This window comes from Salvelinus namaycush, chromosome 28, assembly GCF_016432855.1.
Source record: "Salvelinus namaycush isolate Seneca chromosome 28, SaNama_1.0, whole genome shotgun sequence".
Lineage (NCBI taxonomy): Eukaryota > Metazoa > Chordata > Actinopteri > Salmoniformes > Salmonidae > Salvelinus > Salvelinus namaycush.
In genome coordinates, this window is record NC_052334.1 from 41,522,784 (window position 1) to 41,550,111 (window position 27,328).

General features: G+C 43.2%; 1 protein-coding gene across 1 annotated transcript in view; it reads right to left on the reverse strand.

Annotated features, from left to right (window-relative positions):
• Positions 1 to 27,328, reverse strand: part of eprs1 (glutamyl-prolyl-tRNA synthetase 1) — a 68,392-nt gene that overhangs the window by 12,469 nt on the left and 28,595 nt on the right. Inside the window, exons 13-22 of the mRNA XM_038967513.1 lie at positions 27,138 to 27,248; positions 18,474 to 18,610; positions 17,918 to 18,125; positions 17,536 to 17,648; positions 12,740 to 12,848; positions 10,498 to 10,854; positions 6,419 to 6,634; positions 5,679 to 5,957; positions 5,250 to 5,477; positions 4,713 to 4,978 (exon numbers count right to left, since the gene is read on the reverse strand). Of these exons, the coding sequence (XP_038823441.1) occupies positions 4,713 to 4,978; positions 5,250 to 5,477; positions 5,679 to 5,957; positions 6,419 to 6,634; positions 10,498 to 10,854; positions 12,740 to 12,848; positions 17,536 to 17,648; positions 17,918 to 18,125; positions 18,474 to 18,610; positions 27,138 to 27,248 (2,024 nt within the window). The remainder of the gene's footprint in view (positions 1 to 4,712; positions 4,979 to 5,249; positions 5,478 to 5,678; positions 5,958 to 6,418; positions 6,635 to 10,497; positions 10,855 to 12,739; positions 12,849 to 17,535; positions 17,649 to 17,917; positions 18,126 to 18,473; positions 18,611 to 27,137; positions 27,249 to 27,328) is intronic.

Sequence of the window (27,328 nt, forward strand, 5' to 3'; positions counted from 1 at the left end):
CGGAAATATATTTTTTCAATCGGTTTGCCAATATCTTTGTCAAATATCGACAATGTTAAGGTTTGTCATCAATGTATTTAGACAGACACTGGCATTTGATTGTTGAAGTGACCTTGATAGCTGTTTATCTAAAAGAGGATCTAACGTACAGTTAAAGTCACCTCCAACAATAACACTTGTATCCGAGATATTTGGTATGGCCTTAAATACCCTTTGAAAAAATAATGGATCATCGAAATTGGGTCCATATAAATTGACCAAGGTTATTGGTTTTGAATTCAGTGTACCAGCCACAATAATATACCGACCATTAGGATCTGAAATCGAGGTTGAGTAAACAAAAGGAATGTTTTTCTTTATCAGGATTGCTACCCCTCTCGCTTTTGCATCAAAGTTAGACTGGTATATCTGACCGATCCAGCCGACTCGTAGCTTGGCCTGCGCGGAGCGTTTAATATGAGTTTCTTGAAGAAGCACTATGTCAGCACCCAGTGATTTAAGATGAGAAAAAACCTTAGCTCGTTTCACGACATGCCCTAAGCCATTACAGTTCCAGCTGACTATCTTTATTCCACTAGGTCTACTCTGTGCTCGGTCACTGTGGCATTTCTTATTTTAGAGCAAATTGTTGCTGTCATACAAAACCCAGAAGAAAAACATCCCGCCGTACGGGAGCTTGTCATGCCACCTGTATAAAAAACGTGAACATAAAACACAAACCCCTTCCCCGCTCCCGTCCCTTTACTGAGTGACTTCCCCAAACGAAGCACTCCTTGGCTAACACACAAACCTTAGGGTGTCTAGACATACAGCTTGAACTAACTCGTCGTCTATAGATGCCCCGCATATAAACTAATATTAAATAACACTTAACTTAACTCTCACGTTAGGGGGTGAGTGGCGCTAAAACATGACATGCCAAACAATGCTATATTAGCCACAACATCTCACCTATCATATAAGTCCCAATTTCTGATCTTCTGATCGAAAAGACATAGGCCGGAAATTAAATTCAAACACATTTCTGGCCTGTATTTGGCCATTTAGCCGGCTGGCACAGCCGTTCTGTATCCTCAGCCGGGGAGCTTGCTTGTCAAGAACAGATCGGCCTCTTTTGCGTTGTCAAACGTACGTGTTGCTCCCTCGACTGTCACCTTAAACCGGGCTGGGAAGAGGAATCCATATCGGATGTTGGCCGCCCTGCATTTGTTGCGTACCTCATCATACTCTTTCCGTTGGTTCCTCACCTCCAAGGTAAGATCTGGGTAGAAAGACACCCTGGCTCCGTTGTAGTTAAGGGGGAACTTTTGACTAGCCAGCTTGAGGATGAGATCCCTGGTGTGGGGATAGTGCAGCCTTACAATGAATGGCCTTGGTGGCCCGCCCTTGGCCGGCTTCGTTGCCTGTGATCTGTGTGCGCGGTTGATCAGGATGGCCGTTTTGAAGTGTTCACTCCCCAGCAATGCCGGTATCAGCTCCGAGACAAATTCAGTGGGTTTCCCTTTTTCAGTGTCCTCCTGGATCCCACATATTCGGATGTTCTGGCGTCTTGAATGCGACTCGAGCATTTCCAGTCGGGCCTTCAGGGTTTTGTTGTAATTTTTGAACGTTGCGCACTGTTTCTCTATGTCCTGTAGTCTGGCCTCGTGATCGACTGTCGTCTGCTTAACCTCGTGCACCCTTCCCTTAGTTGCCTTCACAGTTTCGGCCAAAGTCCCAATACTCTTTGAGATATCAGCCAACCTTGTGTCCACCTTCTTGCTTAGTGAGTTTATGGCAGCCAGTATGTCACTTTGAGTAGGATCTGTGGGGAACTCTTGGAAGCTAGCCTCTTCAGCTAGCTCCTCGTGGGTCGGCGACGTTGAAATTGGTTCGTTGTCTATCTCATTCCAATTATCTTGTTTAGCGCCCCCTTTTTTGGTGCCTTTTCCCTTTGTCATATTTGTTTGAAGTTATAGGTTGTGAGAGGTTAAGATAAATACTCATTTGTTTCAAAATTGAGCGGAGCTCTAGCAAAGCACGTCTACTCCATAGCACGCTCTCTAGCGCCCCCCCGTTGAGTGCGTTCTTAGTGCCAGCATCGGTTTGTGGTGGTAAATAGACGGCTACGAAAAATATAAACTCTTGGTAGATAGTGTGGTAGAGTCTAGTCCAAAAATGTTATGTGTTCACACGCACGCAACAACAATCTCATCTGGCCACAGCCTGCCATCCCAACCCACCATTACATGCATGAGATTATTCTTTAATAATGCAATACACTCCCAGCTCATTCAGATCAAGTCAAACACACAATTACAGCACTTAATTAGTATTGCTAAAACCAAAAAAATATTGATACACTTTGTAATGCGTTTTTAACTTTTCATAATTGAGCCAACAAGGTTGAAGGCCAAACTTTTAGCTAGCTAACTTAAGTCAAAATTTTCACAGCAGCCAAGCTGCAAAAAAAAAAAAAAAAAAAAAAAAAAAAAACTAGATCAGTGATGAGTTCAACGGAGGTTTTTCAGAATCGATTAGTTTGTTTGCTAGGGGAGTATAATCGATTACTCAAAGTTAGTTTTAAACTAATACATTTGAGTTTTCTTGGCAACACACCTACTCATTCAAGGGTTTTACTTTATTTTTTCCAATTTTCTACATTGTAGATTAACAGTGTAGACATCAAATCAAAACTATGAAATAACACATATGGAATCAGTGTTAAACAATTTTAGATTCTTCAAATAGCCACCCTTTGCCTTGGCAGCTGTGCACACACTTGGAATTCTCTCAACCCGCTTCACCTGGAATGCTTTTCCAACAGTGTTGAAGGAGTTCCCACATACACTACCTTTCAAAAGTTTGGGGTCACTTAGAAATGCCCTTGTTTTAGAAAGAAAAGCTAATTCTTTGTCCATTAAAATAACATACAATTTATTAGAAATACAGTGTAGACATTGCTCAGGTTGTAAATTACTATTGTAGCTGGAAACGGCAGCAAACTGGCTCTAACCGGAATAGAAAGAGGAGTGGGAGGCCCCGGTGCACAATTGAGCAAGAGGACAAGTACATTAGTCTCTAGTTTGAGCAACAGGCTCCTCACAAGTCCTGAACTGGCAGCTTCATTAAATAGTACCCGCAAAACACCAGTCTCAACATCAACAGTGAAGAGGCGACTCCGGGATGCTGGCCTTCTAGGCAGAGTTCCTCTGTCCAGTGTCTGTTCTTTTGCCCATCTTAATTTTTTATTTGTATTGGTCAGTCAAGATATGGCTTTTTCTTTGCAGCTCTGGCAAAAGAACACAGACACTGGACAGAGGAACTCTGCTGTTGTAAGAGATCTTCTGTTTCTTGGCAATTTATCACATGGAACAGCCTTCATTTCTCAGAAGAAGAATAGACTGACAAGTTTCAGAAGGTCAATTTCTGTCCATTTTGAGCCTGTAATCGAACCCATAAATGCTGATGCTCCAGATACTCAACTAGTCTAAAGAAGGCCAGTTGTATTGCTTCTTTAAATCAGAACAGTTTTCAACTGTGCTAACATAATTGCAAAAGGGTTTTCTAATGATCAATTAGCCTTTTAAAATGATAAAATTCTCACAGGAATGATGGTTGCTGATAATGGGCCCGTGTACGCCTATGTATATATGCCATTAAATATTCCACTATTTCTGATCAATTTGATGTTATTTTAAATGGACAAAAAATGTGCTTATCTTTCAAAAACAAGGACATTTCTAAGTGACCCCAAACTTTTGAATGGTAGTGTATGCTGAGCACTTGTTGGCTGCTTTTCCTTCACTCTGCGGTCCACTCTGCGGTCCAACTCATCCCAAACTGTCTCAACTGAGTTGAGGTCGGGTGATTATGGAGGCCAGTTGATTAATCAAACTCATCTATATGGAACAGTGAAAACACTCACCATAAATGTATCATCCGGTCCAGCTAAATTGTCAATCATAAGATGTTCCGTTCGTTGCTTTTAAATCCAAGAGAAGCTTTCTACAATAGTGTACCTTTATTTCAGCTAGCCAAACAGAAAACTGCAGAAATTCAGCAACAACTCCTGGCTGATTTAATACAGTGGTGACGTTAATCAAAGCCTGCTAGCTAGAGGGTCCGGAAGCCGTGGGAATAAAAAAAGAAAATATATATAATAAAATAAGAAGTCGGCTTGGCTAATCATGCTGTCATTCCAAAATTCTCCCCAGATCCTGATTGAATAGCTATTCCACTTTTCATTTATTTTCCCTTCCCCATCAGACAAAGCAATGAATTTGAACAAGTAATGTTCAATAACTTAACGCAATTTTCATTTAAAATATTACTAGGCCTCCTCTGAATGCTTTTAAGGCCCTGACGGTATTTCACTGTGTGCGATAACAATTTGAAACATTTATAGGAGCAATGTGTTGAGCTTATTGCGCAGCAGGTCAAACCAAACAGGTAAGAATATTATGTTTGCTGCCATACATTTTCTTACTGGTGACCGCAGCAGGAATCGAACCCACTACACTGACGTTGCAAGCGCCAAGCTCTACCAACTGACCATACAGGACCACATACATTCAGCAGTACACCCCCTATATGTTCAACACTCTCTCTCTCTCCATCTCTGCCATCTATCCCGCTATCTTCAAATCTTCACTCCATTAAAGTCCCAATGATTTCTATTCATCCATCCCTGTGCCCTCCCCTCCATCCATCCATCCATCCCGCTCTCTCACCGTGTCTGTTTCTTGGGACCACCATCTCCTCCTCCCCCTGTGCCTCCCAACAAGGCCTCCTTGCCCTTTTCTCCCTTTTGCTGCTTCTTCCCTCCTCCTCCTCCTCCTCCTGCCTGTTTCTCAGACTTGTTCTCTCGGTCCTTGCGGTTCTTGTCCTCTCTGCTCGAGGCTCCAGCGGCAGCCACAACATTGTAGTCCTCTCCGGTGAGGGCCTTGTACTGAGTCTTCAGGGCCAGCAGCTGCTTCACGGCACAGTCCACCTGGTCCTGGTGGCATTTTATATTGCGTTATGAGGTCTGCCTGTGGCATTTCATCAATCTACTAGCAATTAGGGTTACCCCTAAATCACAATATTAAGACTTAAATCTGATTAATAATTGTTAGCAAAGATTTATATAATAAATGGTATTATTTATAGTTAGCTATACTAGGTACCTGCACCAAAAGTCCAGTATTCCTCATCTGAATAGCTTCTCGCCAACACGGTTTCAGCATTTTTGGTCATAGGTTTGCAAAGTGAAACGAAATCCCACTTACCTTAGGAGCCTTCTCTGATTTCAGCTTCCTCACTAGCTCCCCCTTTTGGACAACCTGGGTGAAGAGTGCCTGAGGGGAGGAACCAGACTGGTCCTGGGGGGCGGGGCTAGCCTGAACAGGGGCAGGGCTGACAGCTGGGGCCACGCCTGGTTTGTAGTCCTGGCCAGTCGCCTGCTTATACTCAGCTTTGAGTGACAGCAGCTGCTTGACAGCGGTGTCCACCTGGTCCTGAGAGGGCGGGGACAAAGATAAAAGGAGTCATGTCACTTTCTTTTCAACTACCGAAAATTCATTAATAAAGCTGTTCATATTATAAAATAAAAAAATTGCAATAGAGCAGGCATGATGTCCATTCAATATTTTATGAAGCATTTCATCCAACGCGTGCCTAATGTATGCCAACCTATCATCCCTTCCTGTTGGTCTCACCTTGGGGGCCTTCTCGGTCTTCAATTTCCTCACCAGGTCACCCTGCTGAGTCACGCGCTCATAGATGCCTGAGCCAGAAGTGGCTGTGGGGGCTGGGTTGCTCTGGACTGGGGCAGGAGCAGGGGCTGGGTTGCTCTGGACTGGGGCAGGAGCGGGGGCTGGGTTGCTCTGGACTGGGGCAGGAGCAGGGGAAGCTCCTGGCTTGTAGTCGTGACCCGTCACCTGTTTGTACTCTGCCTTCAAGGCTAAGAGCTCCTTCAGGGCAGCATCAACCTGGTCCTTTGTGGAGCGATTGATCAAATACAGACGTTAGGGAGGAGAAATCAGGGATGAAGGAGCTAAAAATTTAGAGCCGTTATGAACAGTTGGAGCAAATACAGAGATAATACATAAATAACGGGCTCCCGAGTGGTGCAGCAGTCTAAGGCACAGCATCTCAGTGCTAGAGGCGTCACTACAAACCCTGGTTTGATGCCGGGCTGTATCACAACTGACCGTGAACGGGGGTCCCATAGGGCGGCGCACAATTGGCCCAGCGTCGTCCCGGTTAGGGGAGTGTTTGGCCGGGGTGGGCCGTCATTGTTAAATAAGAATTTGTTCTTAACTGACTTGCCTAGTTAAATAAGTTAAATATACGTATAGGAGTGACGAGTCCATTATACAATCCATTATAACCTCGTAATAATATCCAATACCTGCAGGGTTAAAGTAAAGCGTTAGTGAACACTTCTCCACCTTACCTTGGGTGCTTTCTCAGATTTAAGCTTCCTAACAGTGTCTCCCTGTTTGGTCACACTTTCATATAGGCCTGAGGCAGAGGAGGATGAGGCAGTGGGGGCATTCTTGGCTGGGGCAGCGTCAGGAGGGATCATCCCTGGATTGTACTCTTGTCCTGTGATCTGTTTGAACTCAGCTTTGAAAGCCAGCAGCTGTTTGACTGCAGCATCAACCTGGTCCTGGAGAGAAGCCGAGAGAGAGTTTAAAAAATGAATTGATCATATCTTTTCGTCAGGAAAACCTAAAAACAAAGAAAACACATTTGAAATGTTCTACTTGAAGGAACTACAATTGTGGAGGCTATTTCACCTCAGGATTCTAAATCTAATGTAATCAATTAAAAACAAGCCAACAGTAAACATGTCGTCCCCCACTAATTATGCAGACAATTATTTAAACTGTAATTGCGTGGATTAATGAGGAAAAATTCCAACGATTTCCTCTCGTTGGAAATCAAAACTTGATAGCTCACAATAGGGTTGGGCGATGTCAACTTTTGTCCAATCGTGACTAAGTACCCATAAAACATTGTGATACATCGTTATCCCCCCCCCCCCCCCCCCCCCCATTGTTTTTTACATTGCGCCCCCCCTAAAAAGGACCACTAGCAACAGGAGGGACGAGAGGAATCATGACAAAATATATTTTGGAGCCAAATCTTTTTTTAGTAGCTCTGTTGGGAGGTGTGCCCCCGTGTGTGCGTTATGTGATAAGTTATAAATCGATACACGAGTAACATAGAATCGGACTACACCGGCTCTGACGCTAATCGAGGCAAACCACATAGAACCACGCATTAGACGAGAGCATCAGCGGTTCCGGACGACTGTGTGGTCTCACTCTCCGTAGCCGATGTAAGTAAGACCTTTAAACAGGTTACCATTCACAAGCCCGCAGGGCCATACGGATGACCAGGATGCGTACTCAGCGCATGCGCTGACCAGCTGGCAAGGGTCTTCACTGACATTGTAAACCGCTCCCTGGCCCAGTCTGTAATACCTACATGTTTCAAGCAGACCACCATAGTCCCTGTGCCCAAGAACGCCTAGGTAACCTGTCTAAATGACTATCGTCCCATAGCACTCACATCTGTAGCCATGAAATGTTTTGAAAAGCTGGTCATGGCTCACATCAAGTATCATCCCAGACACCCAGGACCCACTCACATTTGCATACCGCCCCAACAGATATGACGCAATCTCTATTGCATTCCACACTGCCCTCTACCACCTGGACAAGATGAACCACCTATGTGAGAATGCTTTTCATTGACTGCAGCTCAGGTGGTGAGGGTAGGCAACCACACATCTGCCGTGCTGACCCTCAAATCACACCCCTCAACACGGGGGCCCCTCAGCACACTTCACTTTCTTTGGTACAGAAAGTTCATACTATTATCACAAATGACCCGCCAAGCATTTCTGGACATCAGATCGATAGTTACTGACGTCGATTTCGACTTTAAACACGACTTCAAAAGTTCCACTGGTCATGAAGGACCCTTTTCCTTTGTTTCATGGGCTACCAAAATGCAGCAGACGAGGTAGAGTCCTGGTGAAATTGAGGAAAGGAGGCGGAGTGTATTTTCAGAAATAACAACTGACGTGCTGCTTCCAGTGTGAAGGAGATCTCAAGCTTGTGCCGACCTGATATAGAATACCCCATTGAAAGCGCTCATCCGTAATTATCACCACTGTCTACATCACTCCACAAGCCAACACCACCCTGGCACTCAAAGAAACTTTAAAATGGGGCCATAAACAAACAAGAAACCGCTCACCCAGAGGCAGTGTTTCTGGTGGGCAGAGACTAACACGGGGAGACTGTAAATTGTCCTACCTTACTACTTCCGACACGTATCCTGCGCCACTAGGGCCACTAACACTCTAGACCACTTTTATTCTACCTACAGAAACACATACACAGCCCTTCTCCTCCCTTCGGCACATCTGACCATACCGCCATTCTTCTGCTTCCAGCTTACAAACAAAAGCTCAAACAGGAAGTACCAGTGATGCAATCAATAAGGAAGTGGTCGGATGAAGCAGACACGAGGATACAAGACTATTTTGTTCGTACAGACTGGGATATGTTTCGGGATTCAACCGATAGCATAGAGGAGTTCCCACAACAGTCACGGGCTTCATCAGTAAGTGCATAGACAATGTTGTCTCCACAGTGACTGTAAGAAGGTATTCAAACCAAAAACCATGAATTATAGGCAATATCTTCCCTGGCCTAAAAGACTAGAGCTACTGCTTACAAAGAACAGGACGAGGACATGGACGAATACAAGAAAGCCTGCCACGACCGCCGACGAGACATCATCCCAGACCCAATCCAAGAAGGAAAATAACTGTGAGAATGCTGTTCATAGACTACAGCTCAGCGTTCAACACCATAGTCCGCTCCAAGCTCATCACCAAGCTAGGGACCCTGGGCTGAACAGCTCCCTCTGCAACTGGATCCTGGACTTCCTGACGGGCCGGCACTACGTGGTGAGGTTAGGCACCAACACCGTCACACTGATCCTCAACACTGGGGCCTATCAGGGGTGTGTGCTTAGTCCCCTCCTGTTCACCCACGACTGCATGGCCACGCACGACTCCCAACACCATCATCAAGTTCTCTGACAACAGGATGGTTGTAGGCCTGATCACCGGTAGTGATGAGTCAGCCTACAGGGAAGAGGTCAGAGCCTTAGCAGTGTGGTGCCAGGGCAACAAGTGCAAGGAGCTGATCGTGGACTACAGGATAAGAGGGGAGAGCACGCCCCCATCCAAATTGATGGGGCTGTTGTGGAGCGGGTCGAGAGCTTAAAGTTCCTTGTCGTCCACATCACTTAAGGCTCTAACATGGTCCACACAGTCGTGAAGAGGGTACGGCAGTGCCTCTTTCCCCTCGATGCTGAAAAGATTTGGCATGGGCCCTTGGATCCTCAAAAAGTTATACAGCTGCACAGGAGAGCATCTTGACTGGCTGCATCACAAGTTGGTACGGCAAATGAACCGCCATTAACCGCAAAGTGCTACAGAGGTTGGTGCGGACAGCCCAGTACATCACTGGGGCTGAGCTCCCTGCCTTCCAGGATCTCTATATCAGGCGGTGACAGAGGAAGGCCTGAGAAATTGCCAAAGACTGCAGCCACCCTAACCATAGACTGTTCACTCTGCTACCCTCCGGCAAACGGTACCAGAGCATCGGCTCTCGGACCAACAGGATCCAAGAGAGTTTCTACCCCCAAGCCATAAATAAAACTGCTAAATAGTATTTTTACACCTTATCATAAGTTGAGGGTTTTTCATTTAGTTTGTGTTTTCAGGGGCAAACCTAGTGGGCATCCATGGTGGGTGTGTTTTAGAACCCCTTACTAGTGGCTTTGCCACCCATTCTTGTTTTGGTTGTCCAAGTGATTGTGAGCAACATATTGAGTTTGTCTTGTGGGAACGTAACGATACAAAGTGTTATGTGTTGTATTGGATTTGAGCCAAACATTACTGAGTACCATCTCTCCATATTACCAAGCATAATGGTGTTTCATTCGAAGATGAACGAAGCAAAGTATGGAGATATCCTTGATAAAAACCTGCTCAGGACCTCAGACTGGGGCGAAGGTTTACCTTCCAACAGGACAACGACCCTAAGCACACAACCAAAACAATGGAGGAGTGGCTTCGGGACAAGTCTCTGAATGTCCTTGATTGGCCCAGCCAGAACCCGGACTTAAACCCGATCGAACACCTCTGGAGAGACCTGAAAATAGCTGTGCAGCGACGCTCCGCATCCAATCAGTGTAATTCAGTACATTCTGGATCTATGGCAAGATGCATCATTCACTAAAGTTTCGTCATAATCAGGCCAGTGGTGTCTGAGATATCACATGTAACTAACGTACTACGTACTAACAGACAGAGACAAATTCCAAAAATGTACAGTAGCTACAAATCTGGGAAAATTTTACCGCAACGATACAATAGCATTTCATGTCAGGTTTTTGTGGGTGTTATTGCACCAAATGATAAACAGAAAAATAGACTCAAACCTTGGGAGCTTTCTCGGATTTAAGCTTCCTCACTAACTCCCCCTGCTGGGTGACGCAAGCAAAGGGGCAGGAGACGGAGTCAGAAGAAGGGGATGCTGCCTTCTGAGGGGCGGAGCTAGCGGGCAGGCCCATGCCTGGTTTGTAGTCCTGGCCAGTCAGATGCTTGAACTGGGCCTTGAGTGAGAGCAGCTCCTTCACCGCTTTGTCCACCTCCTCCTTGGGGGCCTTGGTGGTTTTCAAATCGCGCACCTTCTCGCCTTGAGCCACAATGCAGGAGAAAACGGTGCCGGTGTCGCTAGCGGTAGGGGGGGCTGGGGCAGAGACCGGGGTGGTGTTGCACTTGGCTGGGGAGGCAGACTAAGAGGAGAGGAGACAAGGAGTAGGAAATATAAGAGAAGGCATCAGAAAATATTAGTGGGTAGGAAAGGAACAGTGATTTAAAATACCTACAGTGCCTTGCAAAAGTATTCATCCCCTTGGCGTTTTATTTTTATTTTGTTGCATTACAACCTGCAATTTAAATGGATTTTAATTGGATTTCATGCAATGGACATACACGAAATAGTCCAATTTGGTGAAGTGAAAAAAATTACTTGTTTCAATAAATAAAAATTAAAAATATATATATGAAAGGTTGTGCTGCATATGTATTCACCCCCTTTGCTATGAAGCCCCAAATAAGATCTGGTGCAACCAATTACCTTCAAAAGTCACATAATCGTTCTGAAGGGCAAGAGAATCTGCAACACCACTAAGCAAGCAGTACAATTAAGACCAAGGAGCTCTCCAAACAGTTCAGGGACAACATTGTGGAGAAGTACAGATCAGGGTTGGGTTATAAAAAATATACAAAACTTTAACGGTGTTCAAACAGAGCACCATTAAATTCATTATTAAAAAAATATGGCCGCCAAACAAAACTCACAGACCAGGCAAGGAGGACATTAATCAGAGGCAACAAAGAGACCAAATATAACCCTGAAGGAGCTGCAAAGCTCCACAGCGGAGATTGGAGTATCTGTCCATAGGACCACTTTAAGCCGTACACTCCACAGAGCTGGGCTTTACAGAAGAGTGGCCAGAAAACAGCCATTGCTTAAAGAAAAAAACATTTAGTGTTCGCCAAAAGGAATGTGGGAGACTCCCCCAAACATATGGAAGAAGGTACTCTTGTCAGATGAGACTAAAATGTAGCTTTTTGGCCATCAAGGAAAACGCGGTCTGGCGCAAAACCAACACCTCACCCCAAGAACCGCATCCCCACAGTGAAGCAGGGTGGTGGCAGCATCATAGTGGGGATTTTTCAAACTGGTCAGAATTGAAGGAATGATAGATGGCACTAAATACAGGGAAATTCTTGAGGGAACCCTGTTTCAATTTTCAAGAGATGGGAGACTGGGACAGAGGTTCACCTTCCAGCAGGACAATGACCCTAAGCATACTGCTAAAGCAACACTCGAGTGGTTTAAGGGGAAACATTTAAATGTCTTGCAATGGCCTAGTCAAAGCACAAACCTCAATCCAATTGAGAATCTGTGGTATGACTTAAATATTGCTGTACACCATCAGAACCCATCCAACTGGAAAGAGCTGGAGCAGTTTTGCCTTGAAGAATGGGCAGAAATCCCAGTGGCTAGATGTGCCAAGCTTAAAGAGACAAACCCCAAGAGACTTGCAGCTGTAATTGCTGCAAAAGGTGGCTCTACAAAGTATTGACTTTGGGAAGGCGAATAGTTATGCACGCTCAAGTTCAGTTTTTTTTGGTCTTATTTCTTGCTTGTTTCACAACAAAAAATATTTTGCATCTTCAACGTGGTAGGCATGTTGTGTAAATCAACTGATACAAACCCCCCCAAAAATACATTTTAATTCCAGGTTGTAAGGCAACAAAATAGGAAAAATGCCAGGGGGGTGAATACTTTCGCAAGACACTGTACAATAATCAAATCTACATTAATATATAAGAATACATGGTGCATCTGAAAAATGTAAAGTGATTCAAACTCGTCAAATATAATTTCACTAACAACTGCCTCTCCCATCTGCATTAATCAGAAAGATCATGACAGTTGATAGAAAATTGTCTGGTGAACATCAGCCCTCCTATATCCTTTATCTTTGGACCAGTGCAGATGAAGGGGAGGATAAAACTAGATGAAACCACTTCAGATTATTGAGATGAGCCTGTAGTTAGTTCCTCTCTCCTTGCAACTCTAGTATGCGTTTAGGTAACAATACTCACTGTGGTGGCGGCATGGCTCTTGCTCTTAGAGCCGGCGGTGGGCATCTCCTTGGTGTGGCCGTCGGGGATGTACAGCAGCACACAAGGACTCTCCTTACAGCTATAGGGACTGGGCCACAACACCAGGGTAACATTACTCATATCGGCACACTGGAACAATGCAGTAGGGCTTCATTTCAAAGAGTCATTGCGATAAATATTTTGAAAAAGTAGCATCCAACCACACCTGGGTTCAAATCTTATTTTGAAGAATACTTTTCTTGATTGAGCTTGACTAGCATTTTGGAGCCAATAGCAGGGTGTTATGGGCTAAAATGAAACAGTGGTTCTTTATTTCATGAGGACAAGACATGCGCTGAGATAGCTTGTTTTCAAGTGATCGAAAAATGTCAGCGGATTGGTCAATGTTAATCCCTAGTGAAAATTGGCACCAAGTCACCTGTCTGGATACTTGATTTCAACACATTTTGTCAAATATCTCAAGATAGGGCTGTCACATTGTTAAGATATTTTCAGGGCTGATGGAGAACAAAGGTGAGTCAAATAAGAGTAAAATGTATGAAATTAAATTGCAATATTATGCAAATGTTCACTCAATGAGGCAGTACGGTATACATAATTACAATAATTTAAGACCAATCATTTAAGGTACGGTAGTCATAACAATAAATCCTTGTTATTTTATGGGGTGAGGGCCCTGGCGGAGTGGTGCCAGGAAAATAACCTATCCCTCAACGTCAACAAAATGAAGGAGCCGATCGTGGACTTCAGGAAACAGCAGAGGGAGCACGCCCTTATCCACAACAACGGGACCGCAGTGGAGAAGGTGAAAAGCTTGAAGTTCCTCTGCGTACACATCACTGACAATCTTAAAATGGTCCACCCACACTGACAGTGTTGTGAAGGCGGAACAGAGCCTCTTCAACCTCAGGAGGCTGAGGCCGTGGCCCCTAAGACCCTCACAAACTTTTACAGATGCACAATTGAGAGCATCCTGTCGGGCTGTATCACCACCCGATGTCACTCGAAGGCCAAAAAGATCGTCAAGGATATCAACCACCCGAGCCACAGCCTGTTCACCCCGCTACCATCCAGAAGGCAAGGTCAGTACAGGTGCATCAAAGCTGGGACTGAGAGATTGAAAAACAGCTTCTATCTCAAGGCCATCAGACTGTTAAATAGCAATCACGAGCCAGCTACCACAGTTACTAAACCCTGCACATCAGAGGCTGCTGCCCTACATTCATAAACATGGAATGACTGGTCACTTTAATAGTGTTTACATACTGCTTTACTCATTTCATATGTATATACACTGTATTCTATTCAACTGTATTTTAGTCAATGCCACATCGACATTGCTCGTCCTAATATTTATATATTTCTTAATTCCATTCTTTTAGATTTGTGCGTTTCGTGAATTGTTAGATACTACTGCACTGTTGGAGCTAGACCCGCAATAACATCTGCTAAATATGCGTATGTGACCAATAAAATTAGATTTGATGCTTCATGCAAAAATGAAAGTTTGTTACAATTTGAAACAATTTATGAAATTAGAACGCAACTGTTTATACTACTTCAAATCCAATCTTATTGGTCACATACACATGTTTAGCAGATGTTATTGCGGGTGTAGCGAAATGCAGGTCATAAGATAATTAGTATGTACGGAATAAGTCAAACAAATACAGCATGTTAAGCCCAGAAAATGTGCAGTTTTGTCACAACACAGATGTCTCAAGTTGGGGTAGTTTTGAGGGAGCGTGCAATTGGCATGCTGACTGAAGGAACGTCCACCAGAGCTGTTGTCAGATAATTTAATGTTTATTTCTCTACCATACACCGCTTCCAACATCGTTTTAGAGAATTTGGCAGTACGTCCAACCGGCCTCACAACCGCAGACCACGTGTATGGCGTCGTATGGACGAGCAGGTTGCTGACGTCAACATTGTGAACAGAGTGCCCCATGCTAGTGTTGGGGTTATGGTACGGGCAGGCATAAGCTACGGACAATTGTATTTCATCGATGGCAATTTGAATGCACAGAGATACCGTGACTAAATCCTGAGGCCAGTTGTCGTGCCATTCATCTGCTGCCATCACCTCATGTCTCAGCATGATAATGCACGGCCCCATGTCACAAGGACCTGAACAAAATCCCTGGAAGCTGAACATTTCCCAGTTCTACCATGGCCTGCATACTCACCAGACATGTCACCCATTGAGCATGCTTGGAATGCCTACTTTGAAGAATCCAAAATATATTTTGATTTGTTTAACTATTCTCTGGTTACTACATGATTCCATATGTGTTATTTCGTAGTTTTGATGTCTTCACTATTATTCTACAATGTAGAAAATCCCTTGAGTAGGTGTGCCCAAACTGTTGACTGGTTCTGTACTAATGTACAGGAAAATAAAGAAAATAGAATAAATAAAGTATACAGTGCCATATGCTTAAGCAATAAAGAATGTTTACACTACGGAGCAAAGTGACACCCTTGAACACATACCAGGGGTGATAGAGTACATTTAATTGGGATTAAATAATCTTGAACAAAAAGCAGGTTAACTATTTACCTATTATTAACAGTTAGGCTATATATCACAGTTATGTTGTATTCAGTACCAACACAGCCTAACTCAGAAGGCTACTCTAGTCTAATAACATAGATTACTTCTAAGGTAGGCCTACACCTGAGTTGTGTTACATTGTAATGTTATATTTGCTGTTGATGAGGATAAACTACACCATTTCCATCAAATAATTAGCCTAGGCTGAGACTAGATTGAGCTGCTTGCCTGCCACCTGCACAGCAAGATAGATGGGACACATTTTCAATTCACTGGAATTTATGTTTATCGATTGTAGGTCTGTAGCTACTGAATTCTGGTAGTTTACACTTGAAAAAATTAAACCACCAATCACTAAATTTGCCGCTGGCACAATAGTGTTACCTCAGCAAACGGCGTCAAAGAAAAACTCCCTTGCACAGCTAACTAGCATCTCATCTTGAAAACGGGTGGTGATGTGTGAATTTGGAACAATCCCTGACAAGCCACACACCAAAATGCAGCTACGAAGCTCTACTTTGGTACCTGCTATGTTTTTTCATGTCTCTGAAAACATCTGACAGACAGAAGCGAAGGAAAAACATTTTTACCTTATATTTCAGTCCAAGGCCGTCTGATGACCGTAAAACACCCTCAGGACTTCCCCATACGTGTTGGCAATACAATGTCACATCGGTCTTACTCTGGTGAGGAATACCAATCTCGAATATGAACACACCGATTTCACGTTTCCTAAAAAAGGCTGTCCCACAGAATTGAACGTTCTTAGCACGGCACTTGCTTTACATGTGTGCTCATATTGTGTAAATATCATACAGTATTGGGATATTTCTATATATATATATATATATATCTTCCCCTTTTCATCCCCAATTTCTTGATATCCAATTGGTAGTTACAGTCTTGTCCCATTGCTGCAACTCCTGTATGGACTCGGAAGCCAGCCACACCAATGTGTCGGAGGGAACACCGTCCAACTGGCAACTGTGTCAGCGTGCATGCGCCCGGCCCGCCACAGGAGTTGCTAGAGCGCGATGGGACAAGGACATCCCTGACGGCCAAACCCTCCCCTAACCCGGACGACGCTGGGCCAATTGTGCGCCGCCTCATGGGTCTCCCAGTCACGGCCAGCTGCGACATAGTGTCAGGATTCACCTAGCGGTCATGATTTGGGGCTGTACAGATGTTTGATGTATTAGAATAAATTATTATGCTTATGTTATATTAATAGAAGGGGAGGGGTTATAAGACCCCTCCCTTATAGGGTCCTAGACTATAGATTAACAATATATATATTCATTATATAGTTTTAAAATTGTTCCACAGTTGTTCTCTCCCTCTCATAATGTGTGACTGAGACAGAACTCTGCAGGGGAGTGTGGGAGATAAGAGACTACTCAGACATTCCACAATGAATCTACTTTGGGGAGGGGACATTTATTGCCTAGCTTTTAGATAAACACTGAAACTCTATGTTTGTATAGCCACGGATGCAGGGTTTTGGTCTCAGGAGTAAAAAGGTAATGACGTAGTCAGTGACATCGGTTTAATAAAACAACTTGAGACCTTTTGTTTGATTCAGAACTCACTCGGAAACATGCGTGCTATGTTCCTGATTGTCAACTTCTGTCCGCAACTGCATTAATAAAGGGTTTTGAATGATTTAATTAAATATATTGTCATAATGCTAATTTCACCAATGAGCCAATGATGATACGAAAGAAACGAACCCTAACAATAGCCCGGGATCAAACCCGGATCTGTAGTGACGCCTCCAGCACTGCGATGCAGTGCCTTTAGACCGCTGCGCCACTCGAGGCACAAACAGTATTGGGATTTAGACATGGTTAACAAATTCCACATTCATGTTCTCAAATTATTTATTATGTATTTTGAGACCACATTATTAACATTTAGTGAAAATTGATTTTAAATCACAGCTGGTTTAAAAAAAAAATATATATATTCTCTCCTAGTGTCCAACGCGTCGAATCACCTTACACCCTACCAATAGAACAGTCCCCAAACTTCAAACCCTGTCGATCTGAGAGTCCAGGCAGCGTAAAGCAAATGCTCAAAGTATTTGAAAAATTTCAAAAGAGCATTTGAACCCAGGTCTGCTTCCAACCATCCATCCAACTCACCATTCACCCACGCATCCCTCCCAAAACTAGAAAAATTCATGAAGACCTTGAAGAGAAGAGAAGATAGGACAAACCTGATTGGCTCGTAGGACTGGTCACAGATGTAGAAGCCTCGCCTTTGCAGCTGGATGATGTCACCCTTCTTCAGGTCCTTCAGACATGGGTCTCCCAGCATCTTCTCCTCCAGCTGAGAAAAAGAAAGGATGGGAGAGAAGGATGTGAGGAAGAGAAAGAGGGAGAAATAGGGAACCCTGTTCAGTCTTCAGGAAGGATTACAAGTGATTCTTCCTACTGGTCAATGATATCTGCTCTAGTCATAATAATGACCTTTACTAACTACTTAAGCCCTTCTTGTAACAGTTTAGCACACATCACATGCACACACTCCCTCATACATACCACATAGACAACCAACACCCCCTCCCAGGCTTGACCCATCCACACTCACACACCCACCTTGCTCTGTTTGTTGATGTACTCCTTGAAGTCGTCCTCCTTGCCCATGACGGGCTTGGTGATGAGGTGCTGGTAGTTGACACAGACTGTGGGCAGCAGGGGGGCGTGGGGGGTCTCGGCCAGCCACGTGATCTTGGTGGTCTTCTTGAAGTCCTTGTTTTCCAGGTTCAGCTTGCCCTCCAGGGAGGTGACCTTACCTCTGGGATCTCTGGATCACACAGAGATAGAGCGAGATGAGGGGATAATAGTCAGGGAATTGAGATATGCATTTTCTACCTTCTACATTTGGTCAAATTTCACTTCGCCTTTTAACGCGATACATTAGTTACACACAGAGAGCGAGAGCGACGAGTTACATAGTGTATCTATGCCATCTTTGCTAGTGATCCCAGCTTCTGGAGAAGCACAGTACAACTTATCTAGATTAGTTCAATATGGTGTTTCACTGCTGCACTGATAACGTAGCTTTCTGGGACTGGGTGAACACTTGCCAAGGCAAGCCCTCTTGATTAACTTCCTGTAAAAAGTTACACGTCCAACAATCTACTCAACCTACTTGTGGATCTTGGTGATGATGATGTTGCCCCAGTTGATGAAGGTGACCGTCTCTCCCTCGGTGAAGGTCTCTGCGTCCGCCCCCTCCACCAGCACCCTGGGTCCGTACCACACAGCCTTCATACCCACCTCTGTGTTCTGGGAGGGTTCAAAAAACACACGTTTGCCAGGTTTAGTTGCTGATGTTATGTTGGATTGACTATATTTGTATGGTTTGGCGGTTTATTTGGGTATATTGGTAAGGCAAGGAGTTTTCTAACTTTTCTTGCCCAGAGACCCCCGCCCAGGCAAATTGGCAACCCCCATTATAAAAGTTAGCAGAAATGTATGTCTCGTCTTATTATCAGTTAAATGACGGCAAGTATAAGTAAACAACATTTTAAAATGAATACATTTGGAAGATAATTTCATTATTTGGATTCCACAGTTCATTGGAAGAGGACGTGTAAATTAGCTGCGCGTAGCACGTAAAAATCTTCTGTCCCTCCTCGGTTGCAACACTCACTGAGTTTGAAACTGCCTCTGGAAGCAACATCAGCACAATTAACTGTGTCGGGAGCTTCATGAAATGGGTTTCCATGGCCGAGCAGCCCCACACAAGCCTAAGATCACCATGCGCAATGCCAAGCATCAGCTGGAGTGGCGCAAAGCTCGCCACCATTGGACTCTGGAGCAGTGGAAACACGTTCTCTGGAGTGATGAATCACACTTCACCACCTGGCAGTCCGACAGATAAATCCGTGTTTGGCGGATGCCAGGAGATAGTTTGGTGTAGGAGAAATTGTCTGGGGCTGTTTTTCATGGTTCAGGCTAGGGCTGTCAACAAATGTTGTCAGCCGGTGACTGTCAAGCAAATAACTGCCCATCTCACGGTAATTGACCGTTAATTAACATACACATTTAGCATCTCCTGTCTTCCACGCATAGCCTACAAGCCACTGACTCGGACCCTGGGAACATATACATTATATAAAAATCTATGTAATAAATTATTAAGACGCATGATATGAAGAAAATGTAGTCTGTTTCAGAAGAACATACAAAATTCAAAAAGGCACTCGCACATCTGAGTAAAAAAAAAAATTGCACCCTTATGTAGACCTAGTCCCACCCACATCCGTTCCACATATCGAAAGGGGTTGAAGGCCAAGGAAAAACAAATAAGTGTTACCAAATATAACAATATGCATTTCATAAATATTCAAATAAAGTGTGTAAATAAGACGTATTAAACACGTCTGTAAAACCACAATGAGGACATCGACCTACCAAGCAAGTTTTCATTAATCATTGGGTACAGCAAGAAAAACAGAGTAATCTTAAATAGGGGCATAATTCATGTTCACATTTACAACTTAACATACATAGGCATTTCATCATTAAGACCTTTAGGGAATGTCTGGAGGGTGAAAATCCCAGAACATTCTCTTTTACTCAGTCTTATTAATGTCACCTCCCCTGTCTGATATCTTAAATTTCTCTATGCCACAAAATCAAAAACAAAAAGGTAGAAATGGCATGCTTTAGGTCATTAAAATACTCCAGTACTGCGACTGGATAATCCCTGTTGTTTTTCCTGATTGAATTTATGTTCACTAATTCTCTGTTTGAGCGAATGAGAGGTTACACCTACATAGCACAGACCACATGGACATTTAATCATGTAGATAACATGGGTGGTGGAACACGTAATAATGTCATATATTTGGATCCGTTTTCCTGTATATGGGTGGCAGAAAAATTCACACTTCATCATATTGTTGCACTGTGTGCATTCTCTGCATTTATAGCTACCATTCTGAGGAGGGCGCATTTTATTTTGTGGCTGGCAGTTGGCATGAACCAATTTATCGCGTAAATTGTGACCTGTCCTATACACAATAAGTGGTGGATTCTTAAATTCAGCTGGCAAAGCTGGGTCCGATGACAACATTTGCCAGTGTTTCTTGACAGCATCTCCCACTTTTCACGAGTTCAAAGTATAAGTGGTGGTGAACATTACAGAGTGTTCTTTAGATCTAGTGGGCCTTTTTTTGTAGCAGTTCATCTCGTGTTTTCCCCGATGCCAAATTAAGAGCTTCATCCACACATTGTGACGAATAGCCTCTTCTTGGAAACCTCATGCGCATCTCTGCTGCTTTTTCTAGACAATCCTCTGTAGAGTGGCATATACGGCGCAGTCGGAAACTGGCTTCTTGGAAGTCCTCTTTTTAATGGCTCAGGATGGAAGCTGTCCCCCTGTAATAGTATTTCTGTCCATTTCGTTTCTATACAGAGTTGTAAACAGGGTTCCATTTGATTTCTCAATCCACATAGAGGTAATGAACCCGTCTAGTGTCACATTCAATAGTGAATTTTCAGATTGGGGTCAATGCCATAAAGTCTGACAGCTCTTATCCCGTTACTCCCCATATACAAAAAAATGTTGTTAATATATCCACACCACTTCAGGACTTTATTTAAAAATTGATTTTAGTTTTCATTGTTAAAACGTTCTTTAAAAAGACCCACAAAGTTTAGCATAGCTCGGAGCGAATGTAGAATAGTTACATGTCAAAACATATTCAGCCAGCTCTAGAATAAAGTTTGTTGGTGGGAATTCGTTAGTATCTCGGTCTCTCAAATAGTGAGCTAGGGCTGCCAGCCCCCCCGTATGGGGAATGCTGCTATATAGACTCTCGACATCTAATGTGACCAAAATACAGTCTTCTGTTAAACCCGTTATTGGTGAGATCTTGTTTATGAAGTCTATTCATATTCAGGTTTTGAGATAAGGTTGTTTAATAGGGCTCCAGATTAGCGCATATATCCTTTTGGAACACCTGTGCGGGATCAACACTCAGTTTTCTATAGAAACGTTCATTACTGAGTTGTCTCTGAATCTCTTCTTTGTATTTTTCGTAGTCTAAAACGACCACAGCACCCCCTTTTGTCTGCAGGTTTGACAATGAACTAATGAAAGATTATTCTTTGGTTAGGTGCCTGTTCTTCTGTCGTAGTGAGGTCCTTCTGAATGTGGTTCGTTTCTCTCATATATACTGACATGGCTTCTTGTTCCACTAACCGAATAGGTATTAATCGAGGAGTTGTTAACTATAGGACAGAATTAGCTTTTGGGTTTAAAATGGGTATCAGTTCTTTGTTGGATTTCTAGGCCCGAAACAGTGTTCTGAGAAAACACGTGCTTAAGTTTAATCTTGCGAAATAATTTAAAACAGATTTACTTTCGTATCAAATGTTTTGTCTGTACATGTAGGTACAAAAGATAGGCCCTTAGATAAGACTGAGACTTGAGCGTCAGTAAGGTATTTTTTGGAGAGGTTAATTACCGCGTTCTGCTGTAGCTCTGTGTCCACGGCCTGTGTTCCTTGTCCCCTCTTTGACCGCTTGCCTCTCCTACATCGTTTCTTTTCTTTCGTGGAGCCTTGTTGTGGTGCTTTCGGGCTAGAAAAACAGTCTGTGTGACTGCAACCTCTTACTTCCTTCGACACATGTTCGACGATTAATAGCATTAAATCTAAAATAACATTTGTTGAGGATATAATTACATTTCTGAACGAAAGTTGTCGTTTTCCCCCATTGTAGCCTCCTTCGGTATTCTCAGTCAATGATTTATGAAAACTTGCTTGGTAGGTCGATGTCCTCTGTGGTTTTACAGGCATGTTTAATTCGTTTTATGTACACACTTTATTCTAATAGTTATGAAATACATATTGCTATATTTGGTAGCACTGATTTGTTTTCCCCTCGACTCAACCCCATTCGATGCATGGAACGGATGTGGGTGGGGCTAGGTCTACATAAGGGTGAATTCTTTTTTTAAACTCACAAAAGCTCTGGCGAAGGCCGTGAGGCCAATATGTAAAGCTTATTAAAGAGCAGTGTATGGGTTTCTTCTTTTTTCTCATTTTGTTCAGCCGCTACCATGCACCTGCAAAAAAAAATGGCACTCGCACATCTGAGCTTTTGGAATTTTGCATTCTTCATACTATGAAATAATGCCATGGCATTCTAAGCAAATCTTGTCTGCTAAATGAACTAGTGTAGCCCACAGCCATAGCTAGATCAGGACAACAGAGTATGCTATTCTGTTCTTCTGAAATAAGACATTAATAAGACATAAAATGTATACGTTCCAAAGGTCTGTGGTATGACGAATACAATAGAACATAGCTGAATAAAATAGAAAGGATATTTTCTATTTGCGCACATGCAGATATTCTGTGTTGAGCAGTTAACAAAGGAACAGGTACTCCTATATGCTTTATTTAGAGTTATTTATGTAACAGTTGTGATAAATGTTGGGCTATATGTTTTGATTTTTAGTACATTAAGGCTGCATAATGCGACTAAAAAAAACGTTGCATGAAAAGCATGAGCTCTGCTTATTTTTTTGCCGCAGGCTGTACACACTTCATCAGTCTCTCATTCACAATATGACAAGCACTTGATAATTCCTCGAATTTCCCGACTGCATCCCCTTTTGTGGCCGTAACGCCCCCTAAAACAAACCTGGGCCGTTGTGCCCTTGGGCTGAATATAATTGTAATTCCATTCTCCCGGCTGCGTGCCGAGACACCTCTCACCTACATGGCTCTCTGTCAAGTAAGGGTCTCTCACAGGCTACAAGTGACCGACAGACATCGGGGACGCAACGGCGCGCATCCTCATCCAATTCCGAGGCGCATTCACAAGTGATAATATATCGTTCACAAGTCATAGGCTAATAGTCACCCATTACACCATTCTTGATTGAATCTTGTCTTTACATGTGTGAAATTTGTTTTGATTTGGAATGGACTATTATCATGCACCTGTCTCGAAACAGGGGCAGCAGGGAAAAAATACATGTCATCTATGCAGTTAAAAAGTCAATGGAGGACGCTTTTCACGTGGTTCATTTTCATGCCAGCCTGGTAGGCTATACTTCGGTTGTAAAGAGAAGCAATGTGCTTAATATTAGAAAAGTTGATTAAATAAATATAGTAGGCCTAGCCTACAGAAAGTTGATGGGACTCTCTTAAGAGGCCTATGGAAATGTTGCGCATCATGTGCTCTCGAAGTGTTTGACAACATTTTTTAAGACATTTGCATTGATGTCAGAGTGATTAGAGGGACAATTGAGTGCTGAGTACCAGGCAGTTAGCAAGTTGGGTTGGCTACTAATGACCGTCATAAGCATCACAGCTTGGAGAAGCCTAATTACCGTGACAAAACAGTCACGTGGAATTTGACTGCCGTTATGACTAGTGACCGTGGCGGTAATAAGGTCACTTTAACAGCCCTAGTTCGGGCTAGGCCCCTTAGTTCCAGTGAAAGGAAATCTTAACACTACAGCATACAATGATATTCCAAATGATTCTGCGCTTCCAACTTTGTGGCAACAGTTTGGGGAAGGCCCTTCCCTGATCCAGCATGACAATGCCCCCGTGCACAAAGCTAGGTCCATAAATAACTTTTGTCAAGATCAGTGTGGAAGAACTTGACTGGCCTGCACAGAGCCCTGACCTCAACCCCATCGAACACCTTTGGGATGAATTGGAAAGCCGACTGCAAACCAGGACTAACCTCCCAACATCAGTGCCCAACCTCACGAAAGCTCGTGGCTGAATGGAAGCAAGTCTCCGCAGCAATGTTCCAAAATCTAGTGGAAAGCGTTCCCAGAATGGAGGCTGTTGTAGCAGCAAAGGGGCAACCAACTCCAAATTTATGCCCACGATTTTGGAATGAGATGTTCGGCGAGCAGATGTCCACATACTTTTAGTTATGTAGTGTGTATACAGCGCATCTGGAGTATTCGGACCCCTCAACTTTTTCCACATTTTGTTACGTTACAGCCTTATTCCAAACTTGATTAACTACATGTTTGTCCTCAACAATCTACACACAATGACCCATAATGACAAATTGAAAATAGGTTTAGACATTTTTGCAAATGTAAAAAATAAGTATTCAGACCACTTGTTATGAGACTTGAAATTGGGCTCAGGTGCATCCTGTTTCCATTGATCATCCTTGAGATGTTTCTGCAACTTGATTGGCGTCCACCTGTGGTAAATTCAACTGATTGGACATGATTTGGAAAGGCACATGCGTATATATAGAAAGGTCTCACAGTTGACAGTGCATGTCAGAGCAAAAACCAAGCCATGTCAAAGGAATTGTCTGAAATTACCACGAAATTTGGGAGAAAACAGGGTAACAAAAAGAACTTGATGGTCACCGACAGAGCTCCAGAGTTCCTCTGTGGAGATGAGAACTTCCCAGAAAGACAACCATCTCTGCAGCACTCCACCAAATCAGGCCTTTATGATAGTGGCCACATGGAGCAACTTCTCAGTAAGGCACATGACAGCCCACTTAGAGCTTGCCAAAAGACACCTAAAGGACTCTCAGACAATGAGAAACAAGATTATCTGGTCTGATGAAACCAAGATTGAGCTCTTTGGCCTGAATGCCAAGCGTCACATCTGGAGGAAATCTGGCACCATCCCTACGGTGAAGCATGGTGGTGGCTGTTTCATGCTGTGGGGATGTTTTTCAGCGGCAGGTACTGGGAGACTCATCAGGATTGAGGGAAAGATGAATGGAGATCCTTGATGAGAACCTGCTCCAGAGCGCTTAGGACCTCGGACAGGGGCGAAGGTTCACCTTCCAACAGGACAACAACCCTAAGCACACAGCCAAGACAACGCAGGAGTGGCTTCGGGACAAGTCTCTGAATGTCCTTGAGAGACCTGAAAAAAGCTGTGCTGCAACACTCCCCATCCAACCTGACAGAGCTTGAGAGGATCAGCAGAGAAGAATGGGAGAAACTCCCCAAATACAGGTGTGCCAAGCTTGTAGCTTCATACCCAAGAAGACTCAAGGCTGTAATCACTGCCAAAGGTGCTTCAACGAAGTACTCATTAAGGGTCTGAATACTTATGTATATGTGATATCAGTTTTGTACAAAAAAATTCTAAAAACGTGTTTTCGCTTTGTCATTATGGGGTATTGTGTGTACATTGATGAGAAGAGAAAAAAAACAATTTATTTTAGCAGGCTGTAACGTAACAATGTGGAAAAAGGGGTCTGAATACTTTCCAAATGCACTGTACATAGTTCAATTGATTTTCTGCATGTTTCCTATTTGGTTTAATTTGTTTAAATTGGCACGATTTCTCCATCCCGAAAATGTCCACTTATACAACCTGCCTAAGAATTTAACACACAAAAAAAATAAAAAAATAACATTCCTCCATATTAAAAGGGATAGTTTAAGATTTTGGCAATGAAGCCATTTATCTACTTCCCCAGAGTCAGATGAACAGGATGCTAAATGTTCCTGAAGACTTCCAATTGTTGTGCTGGTTATTATTAGCTCGTGAAACTACATCCAACTTTCTTTATACAGGACACATAAAAATAGTATCCACGATGGTACTCTGTTGCAGCTTGCGATTTTGATAAAATAATTACTTTTCACATAAAATAAAAAATGAGTCGGTCTTATGTAGCAAAATTTGATTTTTTTTTTTTTTTTTTTTTTTTTTAATTGTGTTTATTGAAATGGTTACTTGCATAGTGGAGTCTATTTAGACATGTATCTAGCTAAACAAAGAATCATAATCCCAACTCATGACATTATTACCCTGCAGGTAGCTAACCAACCAGGTTCAATGTTAGTTAGCTAACATTAGGATATAACTCGCAAAGCAAATGGCTCTGAGAAAGGAATAATATGACGACACAGATCATACACGTAACATTAGCTAGCGAGCCAGCCAGTCAACGTTAGCTAACAGTACACCAACTTGAAATTAAAATGACCGACAAAATTAGAAACGTGTAATATCTGAAAATGTAGCTAGCTAGACTATCTTACCCCTATACATCATGGATGGACACTTCTCCCTGTCATGGATCCCATGGTTGCCCTTAGTTTGAAGATGTAATCCAGAGACAGGCGTTTTCTCCAGCTACCAATCTACTGATTTCAAAACTCAGTCCTCCAGAAAGTGGAAAGGAACATTTATGCAGTTCTACTAAGTGATATATATATATTTTTTTTTATATATACATTTTTTTAATGCGTTAGAAAGGATTACCTACAAATACTGACCAGTTCAAATAGACAGAAGCGCGCGACATAGTAGACCAATCCCAACTCCATGATCTCAGCCAATCATGGCTAGCGGGAAGGTTGTTGGCTTTTTCTGTGGCTGAACCAACTAGGCTCATAATTTAACATTTGTATTCATATTTACAGATGGCATACACGTTGGTTATTAAGGAACATGAAAGTCCACATGTTCCAGAAGGCATTTCTGCCCCTCAAACGCGTTATGATATAAAACAAAATATCCTGTGAAGTACTGACGCGCGACATACGCCTAGATTCCTGAAATGAGTCACAAATACAATTGTGGACTGCAGTTAAACACCTCGGTTAGGATATTCATTATGGCAAGATTAGTTACTACTCATCACATCCTCAACTTGACTTGCGGGGGGAACTATCCATTTTAGCGTTGTCAGAGTAATATACACATCATGTGTCAAATTATACCCTAATCCCTATATCATGCACTACTTTTGGCCAGGCTTTGGTAGTATAGGAGTACACATCGTAGGGAATAGGTTGCCATTCCATGAACAAGAGTGCAAATAACAGTCAATGTACCTTGGGGTGTTTGACGGCCATCTTCATCTCCTCTGGTGCTTCGGGGATGACAACAGGGACGGAGTAGGATCCTGACAGGGCTGTGTATCTGGGCGCCACTGGGTCGATAACCTACAGACACATGGGAGAGGTTCATTATTGCAATGGTGTCCTGTGTAGAGACAGACATTCTCATTCAATATCCCGACCAA